The sequence below is a fragment of the Monodelphis domestica genome, chromosome 2 (assembly GCF_027887165.1).
Source record: "Monodelphis domestica isolate mMonDom1 chromosome 2, mMonDom1.pri, whole genome shotgun sequence".
In the NCBI taxonomy this organism is placed as follows: Eukaryota; Metazoa; Chordata; class Mammalia; order Didelphimorphia; family Didelphidae; genus Monodelphis; species Monodelphis domestica.
The window spans coordinates 224,115,818-224,139,310 of record NC_077228.1 but is presented as its reverse complement, the minus strand read 5'-3'; the positions used below and the strand labels follow the sequence as shown (position 1 = coordinate 224,139,310).

The 23,493-nt window shown below is 37.6% G+C and overlaps 1 protein-coding gene and 1 long non-coding RNA gene across 2 annotated transcripts in view; one reads left to right on the top strand and one right to left on the bottom strand.

The window, feature by feature from the left end:
- FAM20A (FAM20A golgi associated secretory pathway pseudokinase) overlaps positions 1-8,981 on the bottom strand; it is an 84,251-nt gene extending 75,270 nt beyond the window's left edge. Inside the window, exon 1 of the mRNA XM_001378951.5 lies at positions 8,554-8,981. Coding sequence (XP_001378988.2) covers positions 8,554-8,981 — 428 coding nt within the window. The remainder of the gene's footprint in view (positions 1-8,553) is intronic.
- LOC103102750 (uncharacterized) overlaps positions 8,853-23,493 on the top strand; it is a 41,539-nt gene continuing 26,898 nt past the window's right edge. The window contains exons 1-3 of the long non-coding RNA XR_001628117.2: positions 8,853-8,991; positions 14,569-14,675; positions 19,143-23,493. The exon at positions 19,143-23,493 is cut by the window's right edge and continues 26,898 nt beyond it. This is a non-coding gene — a long non-coding RNA (uncharacterized LOC103102750). The remainder of the gene's footprint in view (positions 8,992-14,568; positions 14,676-19,142) is intronic.

Here is a 23,493-nt window from a genome sequence, read left to right as displayed (position 1 = left end):
ACTCAAGTTGAGATCATCAACACATCAAAGCTAAGGTCAGAATGAGTAAAAAATAAGAAGCACTCTGATGAGAAGACATGGTATTAATACTGAAACAATTTAACCCTCAACTATTTGAGTGATTGAAAAAAAATTTAATGAGAAATTGATGACAGAAACGACATCAATACCACCTATAATAACTTTGTCCAGAAATTTAATTGAGGAAAATTATTTTTACATGAAGACCAAAAGAATCTAGAAAGTAGTCAGCACATACATGATTTACTTGCCAAAAGAGGAGAGATGGATATCAAAAGCAGCATTGAAGTAGAATATGGATAGATATCTATATAAGTAGACAGATATAACATTTCTTGTTTCAGTCATTCAGCCATGTCCAACTCTTCATGACCTCATGGATCATAGCATGCCAAGTCCTTCTATCCTCCACTATCTCTTGAAGTCTGTCTAACTTTGGGGTCATAGTTTCCATGATATTATCTATTTCAACCTCTTCAACCTCTGCCAACCCCTTCTCCTTTTGTCTTCCATCTTTTCCAATAGGGCCTTTTCCAAATGAGTCCTGTTTTCTTATTACATGACCAAAGTATTTAAGCTTCAGTATTTGATCTTCCAGTAGATTGTCTGAATTCATTTAATTTATTAAGCAATTATTATGTGCCAAGCACTGTACTAAGTGTTTAGGGGTACTAATACAAAGAAGACAGTCTCTAGCATCCTAAAGGGAAAGACAACACAACATATAGCTGGAAATTAGGGGAAGGAGAAGATGGAAGGTTTATGGTGAGAGGTAAAGAAGCCCAAAGTGAGGTCAGTGAAGTTGGTCAGGCTAGGGCCTGTCATGAAATGGTGGTCTAGGTCTTAAGAGTCTATCAATTCAGGAGAGTGGACTTCAAGGCAGAGGTTTCTTCATGGTGGGACAATTGCTCATGAGGTTTTGGAGAAGTCCAGAGAATGAATCAATTTGGCAATAAATACAAACTCATTTGTAAACTCTTACAAGGAAGAATGTTGCCTATGATAAGCATATCTCATAAATTAGCAAGAAGCAGTGGAAAACAAAATCAGTTAAAAAAAAAGTTTGGTAGGAAATTCAGCTAATCAAAGTTATCCCATGATAGAAATGAAAGAAGAAACACAGAGGAAAAATGGAGGTAAATTTGCACATATCCTCATAACAAACTGTTTTCTCCATCAAGAACAGCGAAACCACCATATTTGGAATCCAAGATTACAATTCCATGTGTTTTTATAAAGGAAGAAGAAATAGTACTAAAGAGAGCAAAGATGTGGAATGGCAACGTGTACTGAGAACATTTCTGTAACAAGTGGCACAACTATGGGGACACTGAAAAATTAAAATACCCTTATGACATAGGAGATCTAGTGCAGGGTCCAGGTTGAGGAAGGATTTCACATGGATGGTGTGGTTTTCCAGATGCTGTTTTTTTTGTGTTGATTACATCAAGTCTTACTAAAAAACATTGAGCCTCCTGGAGGAGAGCTATAATGATCCATAGGCATTTGGCTTGCCCATCCCCGCAGTTGACACTAAGTAGATGAAGAATGTCAACTGACCAAATTTCAACATGCCTTTCAAAGACTTAGGTTTTAAAATTTAATCATGAAATGATTTCAAATTTTAATTACAGGTTACACCAAGCTTCAGGGCTTAAAAAAAAAAAGCCTTTCAGCAATTTTGGAAACTTTTTACATCCTGTTGTTTCTTTTGGGGTATACATGTGTATGCTCTCTGGACTGATTCCTGCAGGTCAGGGACAAGTTTCCAAATATAACTAAATGAACTTCTGATCATTATAGTTTTTCTAGCCTAGAAAAAAAAAAGATTAAACTATTAAATATATGGGCTGTAGAAGGGAATTCAGGAAAATTTTGAACTGGTGTGCCAAGGGGAGTTGAGAGGAATGGCCACAGTGGCAACAGAGACCAAAATACCAATGGAGAATCCTACATTTAGAAAGTGACTTAGAGTCCTCTAGGAACTTACTTTAAGAATTGAGCAACTGGAGATTTTCCAGAGCTAGCTGCTCTGAATATGGAAGAATCCACTAGGGATGTAACTGATTGTGCCTACACCAAGATACTGTGGAGATTTGGGGACAAAAAGAATTTTTTTTATCCTTTGCTTTATCATTGCAGATATTACCATTCATAAGTGTTTCCTATTCTTTTAGTTTGCTTTCTTGATATTTAGATAGTATTTTAATATTTGTTTGTACTAGATAAAATTAACATATAAATTTGTGTTCTGAATGTGTCTTAGAATGGATGGAGAGAAAACCAGTAACTTTGAATAATATAAAGTGTAACAGTTTAGGGATCTTCATCTTTGGTGTACTGACTGGAGGTCACTCTAATTTGGGGGTTCCAAGATTTTATGATTTTTAAATTAATAATCCACATTTTAAGGTTTCTAACATTTTGGAGAAAAGACCTACTAGGATTTGTCTAAAATATCCCCTTGGCTAAAATCCTAAAGGTGGTTTCTACTATAGACTGAGTTTAGTTTTAACTTCCCCTTCCAAACTGAGGAAATGAAAAAGATGAGAGGATGACCACCTACTTCTGGAATTTTCAAGCTGTGTGACCATAGGAAATTAACTTACCCTCTCTGAGCCTCAGTGCCTACATCTATAAAATGGGGATACTTATGGACATATCTCACAGAATTGTTGTAAAGTTCAAATGAGATCACATATACACATGACTTGTTTTCCATAATATATGGAAAGTGCTTTGTAAACTTTAAAATTATGTAAAATGAACAGATAAGAATACATGTATATATATATGTATATACATCCATTGAAGATAATGAACTATTTCACACCTGTATTTCTCCTTTGAAAGGGAACTATTAACTAATAAAAGTGTTTTGCTAGGGGCTATCTACATATATGTTAGTTATTATTATTCCACTATGTAAAATGGAGATTTGAACCCTAGACTTCAATCCCCAGAAGTCCTTGTTATTTCCCAGAATTCCCTATAATTTCACCTGAGTCTCCACCTGGGCAAGATCACAATTAGTATTTAAACTGGCAGTAATGCCTACCTCTCTCTTCTAATGCTCTCACTCTCTCTGCTTGGCCATTGCAATGATATAATAAGTAAGCTTTGAATGGGCTAATCAGTCTTGAGCACAAACATGGTTATTATTTTGTATCCTTGATTTCTAATAATTCTTAATAAGCCTCATAAAACATAATATTTTTATTACTAGGAACTAATTTAATTTTTACAACTATACCTCAGTGCTTTGATTGAGAAGGTGGAGCTTTCCTTCAAGAACACTTAGAGATTTAGCCTTTCTGATTGACTTTTCCCCTTCTCTAACTCTTTTTGTTTTCCTTTCTTGCTCTGGCTCCCCTATATATCGCCATCTCTTTTTTACCTTGCACCTGGAGCTCCTCAAGGAATCTCTTCCTCCAAAAAACCTTCAACCAATTTATCCCTCATTTTTTCTTTACTAACTATAACTTCTAAAAACCAAGATAGTTTTGTGTGATTTTCATAGCAGGATTCAGACACAGGCTTTCTTTCAGCAACAACAAAGATGTGGGAGGATTGAAAAAAGACAGCTTCTGACAGTTTATGTGCATACAATACTCACACACACAGAAGCTAGAGTAGATACCTAGAAATCTAAAAAATGGGGAAATTTAACTACAGATGTACCCTGATATTTGTTATTAAAAAAAAGAAAAATAGGGAAGACAGCATGATGTAGGAGAAAGAATATGGGATTTAGGTGAGTGACCCAGGTTCCAATTCTAGATCCTAAGCATAAAAATGATAAATTCAAGTATCTACTATGTGCCTGGCAGTGTAATTGGACTGGAGATGTCAGAGGTAAAAAATAAATAATTCCTGTCTCCAAAGACCTTGCATTCAATGTCCTTTCTCCCTTTATCATTATCCTTTAAGTCAGGTCTTACATTATCATTGCATTTGACAGTCAGACTTTGGTTCACATTGTGACATTTCACTTGCCTATCTTACAGCAATTGTTTGCCTCCATTCTTATTAACTTGGGTTAACTATGACTAAATTCTCAGGGGACAAAGTACAAGAAAAAGAAAAAAAGGGCATATTGGGATAAAGGAGGAAGATATGGAAAGAAGCCCTGAATATCAAAGATAATTCCAGATTTTGAATTACTTATGATCAGATGGATCTTTCTTATAATTGACCTTAGTTTTTCAGGAGGGAAATGGGGAATGCATAGGGGAAAGGCTTAGATAATACCTGTCTTCTTGTGATAAGAAGATGTTTAAACTGGATAAAAGTATTTTCTGTTATTACTATATGCATGCCCTGCAAACTCTCCCTTCTTGAAGAGTGACTAATTTTATCTGCTAGTTAAGTAGTAAAGAATGCTGACCTAATGATGATGGACTATGTCACACCTGTGTTTCTTCTGGTAAGGGAAAAACCATTAGCTGATAAAATTCTTTTGCTGATGGATTAATTTTAGAGCATTATTTATGGAACAATATATAAATATTTCTATATATTACAAGTTAAATTCTGAACATGTATTAGAGATTTAAAAAACTAAAGTGGTTTAGTGTCTCCAAAAGGAAAAAATCCTAGAAAAAATTCTCAAAATAAAATATGATTTTTACTTCTATCAACTCAAAAAAATCTGAACTAGGATTTTTGTCCTTAATCTACCTCATTAATACATGCTTTGTATTTCACAGAAAGGGACATATATTCCATCAATAATTTCACATATGGTACTAATAATCAAAATATAAAAATTTAAAAAACCCAAATTATTATTTCTTACAACAGAACTACAAACATCACTGGAATTCATGAAACTCTTTTAAATTCCAAGGGAAAAGGGAAATAGGAAAGGAGTTAGATAAAATCTAATCTACTGAATATAATTCTGGGTCCTGTTCTGTCTGTGGTATGATTTTATTATAGTTTTTGGCTTCAGTCTTCCACTTCTTGAAAATGGGAAGGGAATATAGGGAGAAAAGATTTGACCATTACTTGCTTTACAGTGATAATAATAGGTTTAAATAGGTGAAAAAGACATTTTCTGATGAAGGATATACTCTACAGCAAGATTGATTTCTGTCCCATCTTTAACTATTATATATATACATATATATATATATGTATATTTATAAATATACACACAAAACACATGCTTCATGATTCTTTTTATTAATATTTCTAGTAAGGAGTACATTGAAGAAATGGATCTTTCTTCATCTTTATTAGTTCCATTTCCAGTAATTAAGTACCTATCTACTCTCTGTAGCTGTTTCCTAATACAGCACATAAAACCTGTCCAAGAATATGCATGTTCATCAAAACCAATGATGCTAACTGCTGACCGACTGTCATTAACTTTCAGTTAAGCCCAAGAGCATCTGCAGTGACAGTGCCCTCAGCCCTTAAAACCATCATCCGGAGAAGCTACCATGCAGATGTGACCTGGTATTTGTTTCTGCAGGTGCTGAAGCTCCTGCCTCCTCAGCAACCTCAGCTACTAAAAATCCAGAGGAGAAATCTTTGCTCCTAAAGTCCATGGCAATTATCAAATGAATTTGCATCACAAATGTTAGTGATTTTATCAATTAAATCATATTAAAGAAGATGCATTACCATCCTACATCTAAAGACCCATGGGGCCTTTTCATCTGATTTTTAGTTAAAACCTATATATGTATATATACACACACACACACACACACACACACACACACACACACACACACACACACACATATATATTGTCTCCTCCAATAGAATGTTAACAACTCAAGAACTGGCACTTTGTTTCTGTTTTCATTTGCAAACTAGAGTTAATTATTTATATAATGCTTTGCATATAGTGTTTAATATATACTTTTTTATTCATTCATTTAATTATCAGAGAGTGGCAGAATTATTCATCTCTTTTTTTCCCATTAATTCCCATCTCATTTCCCATTAATCACCCAGAAATACTTTTACCACTGAGTATAGCAAGGTTGCTCACCTCCATTGATCTTCTGTTAGATTCTAAGTAGTTTCTTTTTGCTAGATTTTCTTTTTTTGTTAACATATAAACCATACAATTGACAAACAGCTCAAAATAGATAGCTGGGCAGGTCAGTAATTATGTTTGCTTTCTGCCAAAATTCCCACTCTGACTTTGACTTTTTCTACTGCACCAAAATAGCATTCAGAACTCTAGAAGTCATGGTACTTAAGCCAACATGGTCTCCACACTTCCAAAAACAAAAATCTCAGGTGACTCTACAAATAGTCCCTTTCCTCAAATCTAAAAGGGCTAGTCCCTCAAAGGATAACTTTAAAGACATCCTAGAAGAAAAGATATCAGGATATAATATGATAGATTTAGAGGTGGAAGAGATCTTAGGGCTTAGATTTCAACCACTTAGTACTAGTCCTAGAACCTAGTAGAGGCTAAATAAATGCTCATTGAATTGAATTCCCCAATTTTACATGGAAGGAAATAGGGCCCTTAGAGATCAAGAGATTTGTACTAGTTTGTACAGGTTTTAAGAGGCTGAGCCAACATTTGAATCCAAATTCCCTTTCCCCAAATTTAGTACTTTTTTCATTGTTCCATTTGCTTCCTGGCTTTGACTTAAAGAAGCTTTGCCAAGCTTTTCTTATATTGATACCCCATACTATGGATGAAAACAAAGGAATGTTGAAAATTACTGTACCTGAGAAGCAATCCCAAGGTACCTTTGTGTTGCACATAATTAGAAAGTAATTTATTTCTTTCTCCAATACAAAACTCTCAGTAATAGAACTTCAACTGGGCTTTTACTTCATTGATTTCAGCCAAGGATACTTTCTTTGGAAATGATCATGATGATGCTTTCCTGCCCTTTCATTTCCTTGAAAGTTGCTGCAATTTGCTTATGGTCTTACAAAGCAACAACATACTTTAGGCTATGACTACCACAGGGCTTAGGACTTAGTGTATAGCTTCAGCAAAGTCATTAGTCAAGCCATCCTTCCTTCCAGAGAGATAACCCAATTCCATGACATCTTATTTTGAAATCTTTGTTATTAAAAAATGAGAGGTTCAAAAACAAACTTTGAGGAAGTGATAGAAATCTCTACTTTAGAGAGAAGCATCATGGTACAATAGATAGGGAACTAGCCTGGAGGGAGGAAAGTGTGAGTTAAAATTCTATATCTGATCTATACTGCAGTGGGTGATTGGACAAAGAACTTAATCAGTATTCCTATATCTAAATTACAGAATTACTGGTCAGCTTTGATAGATGTAGTTATTGACAATATTCCACTAAAATTAAGGTATTGGCTTCAAAAGAATCCTCAGAACGTATAAACATTATTTGTTATTAACTTGAAGTAAGAACATATCAACATGCTTTCCCTTCCCTTCCCTTCCCTCCCTCCCTCCCTCCCTCCCTCCCTCCCTCCCTCCCTCCTTCCCTCCCTCCCTCCTTCCTTCCTCCCTCCCTCCCTCCCTCCCTCCCTCCCTTCCTTCCTTCCTTCCTTCCTTCCTTCCTTCCTTCCTTCCTTCCTTCCTTCCTTCCTTCCTTCCTTCCTTCCTTCCTTCCTTCCTTCCTTCCTTCCTTCCTTCCTTCCTTCCTTCCTTCCTTCCTTCCTTCCTTCCTTCCTTCCTTCCTTCCTTCCTTCCTCCTTTCCATTTCTTTCTTTTAAAGTCTTCTGCTAAGGAGCATTTGTTTTAAATTTACTTGATTTTTTCACTTTGAATTTTAAAACTTCCAAGAGGATTACAATCTGCTTTGACGTTAAAAACAAAAGTTTTCAAATATTTAAGGGCTAAAATCTCTAATAAATGAGTCAACATAGAAAGACAGACATCCTCTACGCAACTACCCTCAAATTCCCTTCTGTAACCCCTAACAACAAAACAGTATTTGACTACTATATAATCCCTGCCTTCACTAATGTCCTATTTCCTCTCTCCTCTCAGTGGCCAGGAAGAAGAAAAAGACTAGAGGAAAAAGGGGTGGGTGTAAGTCCCTCTGGATCTCCGACTGATTACAGAGCCACTCGAGTTTGCCCAAAGGCCAAAAATGTCTTCACGTGACCCCTCCTGTTGGAAACTTCATCTGGGGAAAAACTACAACACAGCAGAGACTTCCCTTTAGAATCAGGAAAGGAGAAAGAAAAAAGTGGGGCAGGGACTCAAAGCAAGAGAGTGTGGGACAGCAAAAAAAGAAGAGGAAGGAACTAGGGCTAGGGAGGGGAGCCAGCTTTTAAGACGTGTCAAATATATAAACTTTTTCCTGTGCCTTTGAATCTTCCTCTAAAACTCATCTCTGGGAAAGGGAGGGGGGGACCGAGGGTGTCATTAACCTTAGGCGGGTGTGCTGGATGAGCATCCAGGACGGCATGTGTGTGCATGTGGTGTGTAAGGGTAGGATGGGGTATTGGAGCACTGTGCCCAAAGAGATAGGGTGGCTTTGTCAGACACCCAGCCCCGGACTCGGTGTGAGGGGAGCTATTGGTGACGGTGGTCCGAGCCCATATAGGGGCCCATCTCACCTGTTCCAACGGGCCACCTTTCTCAGGTAATAGCGGAGCGCTTCCCGGCTGGAGAGCAGAGTGTCCTCCTGTCCCTGCAGAGGCGGCTCAGGGAGGGCGCTATAGAGCGGGTGGGCAAAGAGGCTTTGAAGCTTGGAGGGGCCCTGGCGGCCGGCGTTGCGGCTGTTCGGATCATCACTTTGCTGGCTTGGCGGTACTTGGGAAAAGTTGTGTGCAGCTCCGCCGGGGCGGTAGGTTATGGCAGTAGCGGAGTCTGGGGGCGGGACGGAAGGGTCCACAGCCGAAACTGGGCAAGAGCAGCCTCCCGGACCTCCCCGGGGCCGCAACTGGAGCCGCACTTGGGGCCAGAGGTGGAAGTAGAGGTCAGCGGAGAGCAGCACCCCGAGTAGCAGCAGGGTCAGAAGCCGGTCCCGGCGGAGCCCCAGCATGGCGGAACAGGTAATAGCTGTGGGGCTGAAGAGGCCAAACTGGGACTCGGGGAGGCGAGCTAACCCGGTCTTCTGGAGGAATGGGTAAGGCAGGGAGGCTCCGGGCTCGGAAGGGTAGGAGTGAAGGAGTGTCAAGGTTGGAGTATCCTAGAAAGCAGATTCAGGGCTGGCTGGCAAGGCTGCTGTCCAGTCTGTCCGTGGCAGCCACACACCCACTCTTCGGGGGTCGCAGCCAAGCCCCGCTAAGCCAAGTAAGGCGAAATGAAGCGAGTGAATGTTTGATCTGAGTCTCTTCCTCTTTCCTGCACCCAGGGCACCCACCGAGAGCAGGTGAAGCCCCACCAGCAAAGCGCAGATGTGCGATATCCCGGAACCCTAGGCTGGTACTGGCCACTAAGTGGGATGGGGTGGGGTGGGGAGGGAGGCGTCGAGGGATAGAAGGAAAGTGGGCCAGTCAGCTTTGACACCCTGGGGAGGAAAGCGGCGTCTGCGTTGCCTGAGGCTCGTCTCCAAAGGATGCTGCTGCTTCTGCTGTTCCTTCAGCAGGAGGTGGGGATGCCCATGATCCGGGTTGGCAAAGCGAGGGGGAAGCACGAGAGTGGGTGGTGGTGGTGGGGTCGGCAGGCGGGATAAGCTTCCCTGAGCTAGTTCTGCCAGCGCGCTTGCACTCCCAGAGGCAGAGGTAAAGCACTGCCTTCCCCTAGGCGCTGGCCCAGAGCCCGACCCTCCACCCACTCTTAACTGGCACCTGCCCTTACCGCAGTTTTCCAGCCAGCTCTTGATTTCGCTGACCAGTTCTACCCTTCCACTTTTCAGCTCTCCAGGGCATTAAACTCTCTCCCACTCTTTGGCCCCTTACTTTTTTCTCTTAACTTTATAACTGGGTCTCAGCCATGGTATGTTGGAGGAGATAGTTTGGCAGCGAAAGGACTCTTTTTTTTGTTGTTGTTGTTAAAAAAAAAAAAGATTACAAGAACAAGAATAAAAACCTAAAGCCTAGGTTCTGATCTATCTCCAGTAAGCTCTTCCAGGTGAAGGATCTTTTTAATTTTCACAATGTGGAACCCCAGAGTGCTGGGTGCACTCTGCGATCTATACAAATATATCTTGTTTTGTTCATCTTTCCCTAAGGCATTAGTTTTAAAAGTAATTTTAATAATTTCCAGTTTGTTTTTAATTTGATCCCATTTGTGCCAAGTACTGACTGGAAATTTCTTCCTGGAAGTAGGTGGGGGAGTGGGTTCCTTTTAGAAAATCTTCATAAATTTAGATGGAAGTTTTTTTGGGGAACTAGGGGAGACTGAGCTAACTTGGGATCAAAGTAGGGGAAGAAATTTGTAATCTTTCCCCCTAAACCCTTCCCTCTTCTGAACTTCCCTATTACTGTCAAACTCACCACCATCTTTCCTGGTTACTCAGGCTTGAATCCTTGGTGTCTTTAATCTTTCTTCCAACTCACTTTGCTTAACCACTCTGTTGCCAAGTCTTTTCATTTAAACACACTTCTCTCCCCTCACTGAGTCACCACCCTGGTGCAGAGCCTCATCACCTCCTTCCTGGACTATTGCAATAGTTTTCTGTGTGGTCGGTCTCTTTGCCTCCAGTTTCTCCCCACTCATATCCATCCTCTATTCAGTTGCCAAAGTGATTTTACTAAAGCACAGGTTTGACCCTGTCATCCTACCATTAAAAGAAAAAATCCATTGCCTTCCTACTACAAGATCAAATATAAAATGCTCTCTTTGGCTTTTATGACCCTTCACAATTTGGTCCTTTCCTGCCTTTCCAGACTTCTTACACATACTCTCTTCCACTTACTCTACAATCCAGCAACACCGACTTTCTTGCTGTTATTTGGAAACTATAGTCCCCTCATACTCTTTTGTGGCTTTTCACTGGAAATGTAAATTCCATGCCAGGAATGCTATCCTTTCTGGTTACCCTGGCTTCCTTCAAGACTCAGATCAACTCTTACTTTCCACAGGTGGCATTTCCTGGTCATTCTACCTCCACCCCTCCAAATTACCTTCCATTTATGATGTATTTATTTCAGATGTACTTTTTTTTGTATGTGGTTTCTTTCACTAGAAATTGAGTTTTTTGAGGACAAGAATGGTACCTTTAACACTTATGAAGATTTATTGATCTTTCAACTGACAACAGAAAGATGGAATTATTGTTGAATTCCTTGTTTGGTTTCTATTATCTCTGCAAAAGAGGACCAAAAATGACTAATAAGAAGTCAATAACGAAGATAAGTAAGGAGGCAATAAGAGAAATCCTAAGTAAATTTGGATCATCTGGTTTAGATAAATTACATCCTTAGGTCCTGAAATAATTGGTAGACATAGTTACTGTCAGAGATATTTGAGAGAGCATGGAAAACCTGGGGAAATGGAAATATAAAGGAAATGGAGTTTGCAAAATTAAAGGCCAGTGAACTTAACTAAAAAAATTCCTAGAAAATTCTAGAATAGATTGTTAGAAAGATGATTGGCAAACCATCTAGAAAAGGAAGTGGTGGCTGCAGAGTGTCAGGATGGCTCTATCAAGAATTGGTGAAACATCTAATTTCTTTTACTGAATTATTAGATGAATAGAATGCTATGAATATTGTTTACTTTGATTTTATTTTTTTTTAGTCCTTACTTTCTGTCTTAGTAACAACTCTAAGACAGAAGGGCAAGGGCTAGGCAAATTGGGGTTAAGTGACTTGCCCTGGTCACACAGCTCAGAAGTATATGAGGCCACATTTGAACCCAGGTCCTTCCAACTCCAGGCCTAGTATTCTTTCTATTGTATCGCCTAGCTGCCCTGTTTACTTAGATTTAAGCAAAGCATTTACTTAAGAATCTCATACTTTTCTTATGGAGAAGACAGAGTGATATGGATTAGATGAATGGATTGGTTGGATGGTCAGATTCAGAAAGTAGTTGTTAATGGCTCAGTGTCTTTGTGACAAGAGTTCTCTTGTTAATGAGAACATCATATCTAATACTAGGACTTGTGCTGTTTAACCTTTTGATCAATAACTTTGATTAAGGACTTACATGGCTTTTTCATCAAATTTCAAATGATATCAAGTTGGAAGGGATAGTTAACACACTGGATGATAAACAGTATTCAAAAAGATCTAGACAATTTAGACCAATGCTGTCAAACTTAAATAGAAACAGACTTAGAAAAGCACAAATTACCATTGTTGTTGTTCAGTCATTTCAGTCATGTCCCATTCTTTGTGACCCTGTTTTGGGGTTTTCTTAGAAAAGATGTGGTTTTTCATTTTCTTCTCCAGCTCATTTTACAGATGCAGAATTGAAGCAAACTGGGTTCAGTGACTTACCTAGGGGTCACATAGCTAGTCTGAGGTCAGATTTGAAATTAGGAAGATAAGTATTTCTGACTCATGGCCCAGCACAATCCACTGTGCCACTTACCTGCCCAAATTAACATTATCTATAGTATATTGTATTTTTTAAACTTTGTTAAAGATTTCCCAATTACACTTTAAAAAACCCTTTCCTTCTGTCTTAAAACCAGTGTGTTGGTTCTAAGGCAGAGGAGTGGTAAGAGCTAGGCAATGGGGTTAAGTGACTTGCCTAGGGTCACACAGCTAGATTTGAACCCAGAATCTCTCATTTCCAGGTCTGGATCTTTTTTCATTGAGCCACCTAACTGCCCCATTTTAATCAGATACAGGCTGCACTGGGGAGCTTTGTGGAGACAGGCTGAATCTAATATGATGAAATTCAGTAGATATAATTGTAAAGTCTTGTTTTCAAGTACAAAAATCAACTTCACAAAGATAAGATGAGACAGGATGCAAGGATAACTAGAAGTCATTCAAGAAAATAAAATCTAGAGGTGGTTTAATGAACTTTAAGCTCAGTCTGAGTCATTAGTATAATGTGGTATCCAAAAAAGTCACTAAAATCCTGAGCTGCATTAAAAGTGGGCATAGCTTACAGGAATATAGAGGTAATAATTCTCCTGTACTATGTCCTCATTAGAACTTACCTGGAATATACCATTTTTTTACACCATAGTTTAAGAAGGAAATTGATAATCTGGAAAATGTGTCCAGAAGAGGGCAACTGAGATGAAAGGCCATGAGTCTTTGTCATATTCAAAGTATTGCATAAAATCTAATATTATTTCTGTGTTGATGATTCTCATTTCTGCTTATCCAGTCTTAACCTCTCTTCTGACTTTCAATCTTGAGCTTCTAACTGCTTATTGGACATCTCACGCTGGCTATCGTTAGACATCTAAAACTCAACATGTCCACAATGGAACTCATTTTCTTTCTTTCTCCTTTTTAACTTCCCTATTATTGTTGAAGGTACATCATCCTTTCAGGCTCCCAAATTTAACTGACCTGCAACCTAAATGTCATTCTTGATTCTTGTCAAACTTTTATTCCCCATATTCAATCTGTTGTCAATATCTGTTAATTTTTCCTTTTTTATATTTCTCAAATACTTTCCCTTCTCTCCTCTGATACCATCTCCAAGTAACTGGTGCAGGCCCTCATCTGCATGCCTGGACTATTATAATATTCTTCTGATTGGTCTGTCTGATACAAATCTCTCTTCACTTCTGTAAAGCTTAGGTCCAATTATATCATACCTCCTACTCAATAAATTCCATTGACTCCCAAGCACCTCTAGGATCAAATATGAAACCAATCATAATCTATTCCTTAACAGTGGCTTTCTGACTGTTCCCCAAACAAGACTCTCAATTTCTCAGCTCGAGATATTTTCACTTGCTGTCTCTCATGCCTGGAATTGCTTCCTTCTCTGGACTTCTGACTTCCTTGGCTTCCTTCAAGTCACAGCTAAAATCCCACCTACTACAGGAAGCCTTTCCCAATCCCTCTCAATTCTAGTGCCTTTCTTCTGTTTATTATTTCCTATTTTTTCTCTATCTAGATAATTTGTACATAGCTGTTTGTATTTTGTCTCCCCATTGGATTGTGAGCTCCTCAAAAAAGCAAAGATTGTTTTTTGCCTTTCCCTGTATCCTTAACACTTAGTTCAGTGCCTGACACATAGGAGCTACTTAAAAAATGCTTATTGACTGACTGAAGGAACCAAACATGTTTAGTCTGAACAAAAGAAATCTTGGGCAGGAGGAGGGAGGTATAGCTATCTTCAAATATTTGAAGAATTATGAAGTTATGTTTTGCTGCAGAGGGCAGAACCAGGAGCATTAGGTAGAAGTTGCAAAGAAGCACTTCAGACGACATAAATTTTTTTAAAACCAATTAGAACTGTTCTAAAGTGTAATGGGTTGCCCTGAGTGGCAGTGAGTTTCCTTCATTAGGGGTCTTTAGGATGAGACTGGATGACCAGTTAAGTGATATGTTGTCATGGGAAGATTCTTTTCACATACATATTGGATTTGATGGTTGCTGAGGTCCTTTCTAACTCTCAAGTTGTGAGATTCTCTGATGAATTCCAAGTGAATTTGAGGCACAGAAAGATTAAATGACTTAACAGAGTTCACAGGTAGTAAGGGTGGAAGAAGCATGTCCTCTGACTCTAAATCCAAGGCCATTTCCATTGCATTTGTCTGCTTCCAGTTCAAATGGGCAACTTCATAAGAACTTGATACCTGACCTATCACAAAATGTTGAAGAAGTTGAAGAGGAGCAGAGCAAATACCACTGGGAGGCTACCTGATGCCAAGGTTTGAATTAAATATGGATAACTATGTTCTTTTCCATAAGAAAGATAAATATAGGTAGTAATCAACTTATAAATCCCTGAATTAAGAATTTATGAATCCATGTGACCTGAATACTCAAATCTCAGACTGAAATAATAGAAGATAAAATAATAGACCCAGAGTCATTGGAAATGGTCACCAGGAGGGTGTAGACTATGGAGAGATGAAAAAGGGACTTAATGACAGTCTTGGAAGACACCCACAATTAGGAGGCATGATATAGATGATGATCCAACAAAGGAGGATAAGAAGCAAGTAGGAAAGGAATCAAGAGAAAGCAGTATCTGAAAAACCTAGAGGGATAATTTCCAGTAAGAGAGGGTGGTCAGCAATATTGAATGATTCAGAGAAGTTAAGAATCATCCAATTAATCAACAGGCATTAATACCAAAGTATATACCATGGTAGATGCTGGGTATATGAATTCAAAGAATGAAACAATATCTTTTCTTAAGGAACCCACATTTTATAGTGGGAGAGACAAATACACATATAAATATAAAGCAAATAAATACAAATATGGACAAAGAAATGAAATACAATCTTGATTTGGAAAGAGAGTACTAATGTTTGAGAGTATAGTGGATAGTTAATAAAGACTTCTTGAAGAACTTGGCACATAAGTTGTTAACTTAAAGGAAGAGAAGCACTCTGTGAGGCGGAGGAGGCAAGGAGTACATTTGAGACATGTGGGAAGACAAAGTACAGAAATGGGAGATCAAGTGTTGTGGGTGAGAACAGAGAGAAGACAAACTTGGCTGGATCACAGAGTGTATGATAGATAGAGGAGATCATGTTCAATGAGGCTGGAAAAATAAGTTGGAGTTTTAAAAGGTAAATACAGTTTATATTTAATCCTAGAGGCAGTCCTTGGAGTTGATTGAACAGGGTAGACACATGGTCAGATCTGTATTTAAGGGAAATTATTTTGGCACCAATGTATGGGATTGGACTGGAGGAGGGGAAAGACAAGTCAAGGAAACTGATTAGGATGTTGCTGCAATAATCTAGCTAGATAAGAAGTGAAGAAATCCTGAATTTATATAGGAACTTTTAAAGTGCTAAATGAAGGGTAGGATGAGAGAAATGTTGTAAGGGTAGGAACTGCAAGATTTGGCAACTCATGGGATGTGTGGGTGAGGGAGAGTGAGGAGTCCAGGATAATGCTGAGATTATAAATCCTAGAGACTGGAAGGATGGTGCTACCTTTCATCAAAATTTGGAAAAGGAGAGACTGAGGTGGGCAGAAGTTCATTTTTGGACATGTCAAGTTTAAGATGTCTCTGGGACATGCAGTTTGAAATGTCTAATAGGGAGTTGATAATATAACACCATAACACTAAACATGCAGGAGATACTGGGATTCCAAGAGTCATATAAAAGGAACAAGGTTACTGTTTAAGTCTTTCTCTTATACACACATATGTACAATCACATACATATATATTATATCTACATACACACATGTATAGTTATGTATTTATATTTATGAATTATCTGCATAGAGATGATAGTTAAACTTATAGGAGCTGATGAGGTTTCCAAGAGAAAGGGCTTAGGACAGAACCTTGGGAAATACCCATAGTTAGGGGGTATGATATGGATACTAAGCCAACAAAGGTAGTGTCATGAAAACTTTGTAGATAGTATCCAAGAGGAGAGAATAGTCAATAGTGTCAAATATAGCAGATAGGGAAAAGGTGAGACCTGAGGAAAAGTTCATCAAATTTCACAATTAGAAGATCATTGGTAAGTTTAGAGAAAGCTTCAGTTTCAGATGAATAATGAGGTCAGAAGACATGTTGAAAAAGTTTAGAAGTAGATGAAAGAAGTAAAGGCAATGAAAATAGATAGCTTCTTCTTGGGATATGGCTGAGAAGGAGGGGAAAGATTTAGAACCATAAAGTTTGAAGTTATTAGACTAGTATGTTGGATTCTAGCTGTATAGAAAGGGTAGCCGAGTTGAGTTATGAAAAGGGCTATGGACTAAGGTCCAAGTACTTTCTAGCAGTGTCATTGTGATTAGGTCACATCAACTCTCTGATTCCATTTTGTCATCTGAAAAATGGAGGTATTTTTTGCTTTATCTACTTTATAAGGTGATTCTGGGGAAAGTGTTTTTTTTTTTTAAACAACTAAAACCTATATAAAAACAGCTTATCATTATTATTAATAGGGTGGAGGTAGGGCTACAACAACCCTGGAGAGATAGATTGGAAGCAGGATGGCACTACTCTTGCTGGTCAGCATTTTGTGCTTGATACATTCTCTTTGTTCTAAAATTCAAGAAAAATGTTAAGATTGTGGGTCATGATGTTTACATTAAACACTCTGAGCAAGAGTATAAATGTCCGTGTTTCTTGTATATGTAGCAGTGGTGGGGAGGTGAGTAAGGTTGTTAAAACATTGTATTTGGGTTTGGCCTATCATTCTTCCAAGTTGCTTCCTTCCTAATTCACTAAAGAAAGTTTTATTTGGGGGCAGCTGGGTGGCTCATTGGATTGAGAGTCAGACTCAGAGATGGGAGGTCCTGGTTTTTTTTTTTAAGTTCATTTATTTAATTAATTAATTTAGAATATTTTTCCATGGTTACATGAATTATGTTCTTTTCCTCCCCTCTCCCCACCACACTCCCATAGCCAACAAGCAATTGCACTGGGTTTTACATGTGTCATTGATCAAGACCTATTTCCATATTATTAATATTTGCACTAGGGTGATTGTTTAGAGTCTACATCCCCAATCATATCCCCATCAACCCATGTGATCAAGCAGTTGTTTTTCTTCTGTGTTTCTACACCCACAATTCTTTCTCTGGATGTGGATAGTGTTCTTTCTCACAAGTTCCTCTGAATTGTCCTGAATCATTGCATTGCTGCTAGTAAAGAAGTCCATTATATTCGATTGTACCACAGTGTATCAGTCTCTGTGTATAATGTTCTCTTGGTTCTTCTCCTTTCACTATATATCGATTCCTGGAGGTTGTTCCAGTTCCCATGGAATTCCTCCCATTCATTATTCCTTTGATTACAATAGTATTCCATCATCAACAGATATCACAATTTGTTCAGCCATTCCAGGAAGGGCATGCCCTCATTTTCCAATTTTTTGCCACCACAAAGAGCATGGCTATAAATATTTTTGTACAAGCTTTTTTCCATCAGTGGTATGACTGGATCAAAGGGCAGGCAGTCTTTTAATGCCCTTTGGGCATAGTTCCAAATTGCCCCTCAGAATGGTTGTATCCATTCACAACTCCACCAGCAGTGCATTAATGTCTCATTTTTGCCACATCCCTTCCAACATTTATTAATTAATACTCCTGTGTTCAAATCTTACCTCAGGCACTTCTTAGCTATGTGACCCTGAGCAAGTCACTTAACCCCCATTGCCTAGCCCTTACCACTCTTATTCCTTTTTACCAATATACAGTATTGATTTCAAGACAGAAGGTAAGAATTTAAAAAAAAAGAAAGTTTTACTTTTTTTAAGGGAACTGGTTCAAACTTCAAGAAGTACTAGAAAAAGTCCTATTATTAGTTAAACATCCTATTTTTGGTCCCTTTTCTGTGATTAAGTACTACTCTTCAGGGACTCTCATAAGTATATGCATACATATATACATATGTTTGCATTTATATGTATTTATGGGATCTCTTTCTCTACATATGTCCACTATCTATCTTATTTATTTCTCTCTTCCTCTATATGTCCACCTACATATGTATCTATGTATTTATCCATTTATCCATGCATCTATCTATCTATCTATCTATCTATCTATCTATCTATCTATCTATCTATCTATCTATCTATCTATCACTATCTCACTACTCTACATCTGTCTGTCTGTCTGTCTGTCTGTCTTTCTATCTATCTCTACATTTCTCTTTCTATCTAGTCTGAAACAGGACTGTTTGTTGCCAGGGATTCCTGAGTCTTTAGCACTACAGTATTCTTATGAATATTTACAACTCCTAAACTTCAATATTTGTCTTCCTTTATACAAACTTGCATATTTCAGTTATTGAAAATCTTAGCAGTTTACATTTTAAATGTTATTGAAGTTAACAGGTAAACCTTCTTTTCTTCCCCTGACACCCCTCTAGAGTGGGCCACATGGTCTCTGGCTCATCATACTAAAGAACTATTTTTTTTTAAGGTGATGAAACAATCTCCTTATGAGCCAGGAAGGACTAGCTAACCACCAAGCAGAATTTAAAAAGAGACAGATTCTATCCCAGTCTTCTCCTCTCTCAAATTCTTTCCATGGGACTTCCTGTGAGAAGGGTAGGAGAGGTTCTTTTCCCCCACCAGGAAGCCTAGGTAGCTGCTAACATATAATAGAACACACATGGGCTGCCTATGAGAGCCTGGGTTTAAGCCTCAAGCCTTTGTCTACCTCTTCTATTTGTGTTTCATTCCCAGAACATAGGTGACCAAATAATCATATGGAGATTGATGTTTCTATCTTTGGAGACAATTTCATGAGCTTGAGAATTCAAGAGTTCCTGACTTAGTTGGAGCTGAATGGGATCAGGAAGAGATTTCTGCAATTGTACCCTTCCAGAGGAAAATGACCATAAAGGGATGATGAGCCCAAGGCTTGACTGACCAGAAGACAAGCTTCAAGGAAATGTTGGAATAGAGCAAAGTCAAGGTGAAAGTAAAACATCTTTTCCATTGTCACTCTAAGTGTTTTATGATTAGTGTTTTAAGTATCAGCCTACTGGGAATATAAGATAGAAGTTGTTGGTTAGTATATCATACTTTTAAGCCTCTGTCAGTTTATGCTTAGGGATCTTTAGTTTTCATTTATGAAACAAATAAATATTTATCTCATAGTGAAGAAAATAAAATAACTCTTTTCTACCTGATCTACAATGTACCTTGAGCATATTCCTATTCCCTTTTGGGGAGACTATAGATATGAGCCATACCTAAGCCTTTTTTTTTTTCCTTTGGGCTCTGGTGTGAAGGCCTAAAAGGCCAGAGATTAAACCTGATTATATAGGGACCCAGAGCTGAGTAGTCTCCTTAGTGACAGAGGGTAGGCATCCAAAGCTGGTGAATTGTAACATAAGCATTTAAAAATTCTTTCAGTTTTAAGCTCTGAAAAAAAATTTGTACATTTTTAAAACCTTCCAAGCCATAGGACTGTTTCCTATTATCTCTTATGAGTCTTGTCTTCCTTCCTTCCCTTCTCTCTCCTCTTCTTACCACTATGCACTTAGCTTGTGGCTGTTGCCACACTACCACACTTTTGGCATGGTCTTGCACAAGGACTACGACATGAACTGAATCTTGGGTCACATTCTGGGTATTGTGCTCCATTTCCCTTTAGCTAATTTTAACAGCAGAAAATGCTGCATCATTTAAGGTGAGGTATATTGGAGGCCAAATCTCTATCAGTCAGGAACTTCGTTACAGCTAAGGAAAGGGCATCTGTAGCTTTCTCCTTGTGGCAGTTTTTTAGGAGATCAGACTCTCAGACACTGGACAAAATTGGAATCAGCATTATAGAATAAATCTCAGAGGCAATTAATACAATTAAGAGAGGTGGTTTTGAATCTTGGCTCTGACCATAATAATATAGCATATTAATTTATAATTATAACTTAGTATATATAAAATAATAATTAATTTAATTAATATATAATAATATGATAATAGAGCTTTTATATAAGTGCTTTCTGGTTTGAAAAATACTTTATATTTATTATCTCATTTTATCTTCCCAACAGTCTTGCAAATTAGGCCATACCATTACTTATTTTGCACACTTGCTATTATTACTCATATTCTTCATTTCATAAATAAGGAAATAGAGATTAAAAGAGAATAAATGATTTAGGCAAGCATCTGAGGTAAGAATTGAACTCAGGTCTTCCTGTATTCATATTCAATATTCTATACACTGAGCTGCCTGGTGGTGCAGTGGATAGAGTGCCTGCTCTGGAGTTAGGAGGATCTGAGCTCAAATATGATCTTAGATAATTAGTGACTGTATGATGCTAGGTAAATAATTTAATCATGTTTCCCTCAGTTTCTTCTTTTGTAAAATGAACTGGTGAAGGAAATGATTAGTCATTCCAGTGTCTTTGCCAAGAAAACCCAAAATTGGGTCCCAGAGACAGATGCAGCTGAAATGTCTGAAAAACAGTAAGCTGGGCTTCTTTGTGGTCAAGGCAAAATTCAGGTTAAAAAAACCCAAACATTCTATATACACAATGATTCCTAGCTATATGTTTTTGCTCATGATTGGGTCTAAAGGAACTTCCTCTTTATATATTTTATATATATACACAGTATATATACATTATATATACTATACTTTCCTCTTAGAGAAAGAACTTCTGATAGAATAATCTTAAAATTTTTGAGCTATAAAGTACCTTGCAAGGCCATTGTTTTTACCAATTGGTATTCACTAATCTGTTGTCAGAGGGCCACCCTCTCTGGTAGACTCTTTATGTCTTCTGAGAAAGGAGATTTTACAGTGTCCCTTTGACACTTTGAAATCCCACCATCAAAGAATTCTTCACTGGTGAACCTCGATGAAATCTGGATCTCTGATAAGGTAAGTTGTAGATCAAATTTCTGGTCTTGATATATCTCCATCTCTCCCATGAGCTAGGTTTGAAATAGAAGACAAAAGAGGGAATTTTTTTTGTCATTAACCAATTATCAATCATCATATGTTGATGACATGTTTAGGGTACTCTGCTCAATTTTGAATAAAGAGAGATTCATTGAATTTTAGAGCTTGGAAGGGACTTCAGAAATCATCTATTCCAAAATGGTCTCTGTCTTCAAGGTGTTTACATGAAATATTTATAAAATCTTACAAGACAATATTTATGTAAAGGGTTGATTATATGGATTATGATTGTATAATATATAACATATAGGATTATTATTACATGTAATTTATAATATGGATATTTTATGTGATGATCACATGTATAATATATGTTTATATTATATATAATGTTCTATAATGATCATAGGAGTTTCTAATCAACTTGGTGAGCTTATAGGGTAGGCAGTCTATATTTAGGACTTTGATTGCCTAACCTTTTGCAAGATGAGACATATTCTTTTGACCCAGTTATAATCATTAGATACTGATAGGGAATGAATCATTTGGCTATACTATTGTGGGACAAAATGTTCAAGAAAGACCTATCACTTTCTGGGACTATAAATTTATTTGAAATGAACCTTAGATATAGAGGCTGGACATACATTTGAATCCTAGATCTACCACTTATAACCTGTGTGATTTCTATAAATGTACATCATAGCTATGTTAATAACATCAATACTTGTTATAATGATTATCTATAATCATTAGTAATTATCCCTTGGTCTTACACATATGAAATCTACATTAATATATTCTGTAAGGCTGCTTCAGACTAAATATATTAATTGCACAAAGGGCATAATACATACATACTTTATAATAGTACATGTATATTCATACTACATAAGCAAATAATCACAAATAGCAAGGAAAAAACCACCAGCATAACTTGCAACAACAATATCAATAGGCTTACACAGTAACAATGTTTTTGTTCATTTTTTTTTCAATTGTATTAGACTCTTTGTGACCCCATTGGATTTTTCTTGACAAAGATAGTGGAGTGGTTTGTCATTTGCTTCTCCAGCTCATTTTCTGGACAAAGAACTTGAGGAAAATAGGATTAAGTGACTTTTCCAGGACCACATAGCTAGTAAGTGTTTGAGGCCAGATTTGAACTCTAGCATTATCCACTGTGCCTCCCAGCTGTCCTATAATAACAAAAATGCCCAATAACTAGCATATTTATAAGTAGCTACAACATACATATTCAACAGACAGATGTAGCTGGTTAACCATGCAAGAAATTAATAATAATTAACATATCATCAGCATATGCAGTTACCTGCAAAGTGTACATTAAAATGGCAAAGCATTGGCATTGTCCACGTATACCTACTTTTCCTATTTCTCTTGCAACATTATAAAGTAACCTTATGACAGGTTAGGTGGTTCTAGTTCTTTTGTGATATATTGACTTTCCTGAATCTCTTCCTGAGTTGGTTGGATATCATTATGATTAGATCTTATAAACTTATAGTGCTAAACTTGACTTTTTTGTTCTGAGGCCACCAGGAAGCTATTTCAATGACTTAAGCTAACACCAACAACTTCTTTAAGGTCACACTTATGTGTCCTAAGTCTTTGTCACGTGGTCCTGCAAATCCTAGCCCTTTTTTTAGACTGGAAAAGAGTTTCTCTGGAATGTCTCTCTTAACATAATTAGATTCTGATGGTTACTTGAGATTCACTATTCAGTCTAGTAGTGCATTCCACATTCTCAATTTTCACCAATACTTTTGTGTAGGATTCTGTGAGTCTAAATGAGATAAATCCATAAGGAATTGTCATAGTCCTCTCAAGTGTATCTGACATAATGGTTATCTAGTCCACATTTTTAACAGAAAAGAAATAGTTCTGTCTCTCTGGTTATATCCTGATAGTGGTTTTCTTGTTTCAAACTGTTGTGACCTCTTTTCCCTTAGTCCTTTTTTTTCCCAGGTGAAATGGTTCTGGTAGTGGCTCCATCTCTCACCAGGATTCTATGACTCATACCCATGAAGGTGTTTTGGAGGTAGTTAAAGTTGAAGTTTCCTGAGGTGTTCTACCTTATGTATGCAGCCCATTGGTCAAACACTTTCCCTTTCTCTAGCAACTACCCACAAATCAAATGTTTACTGTTTGATATGG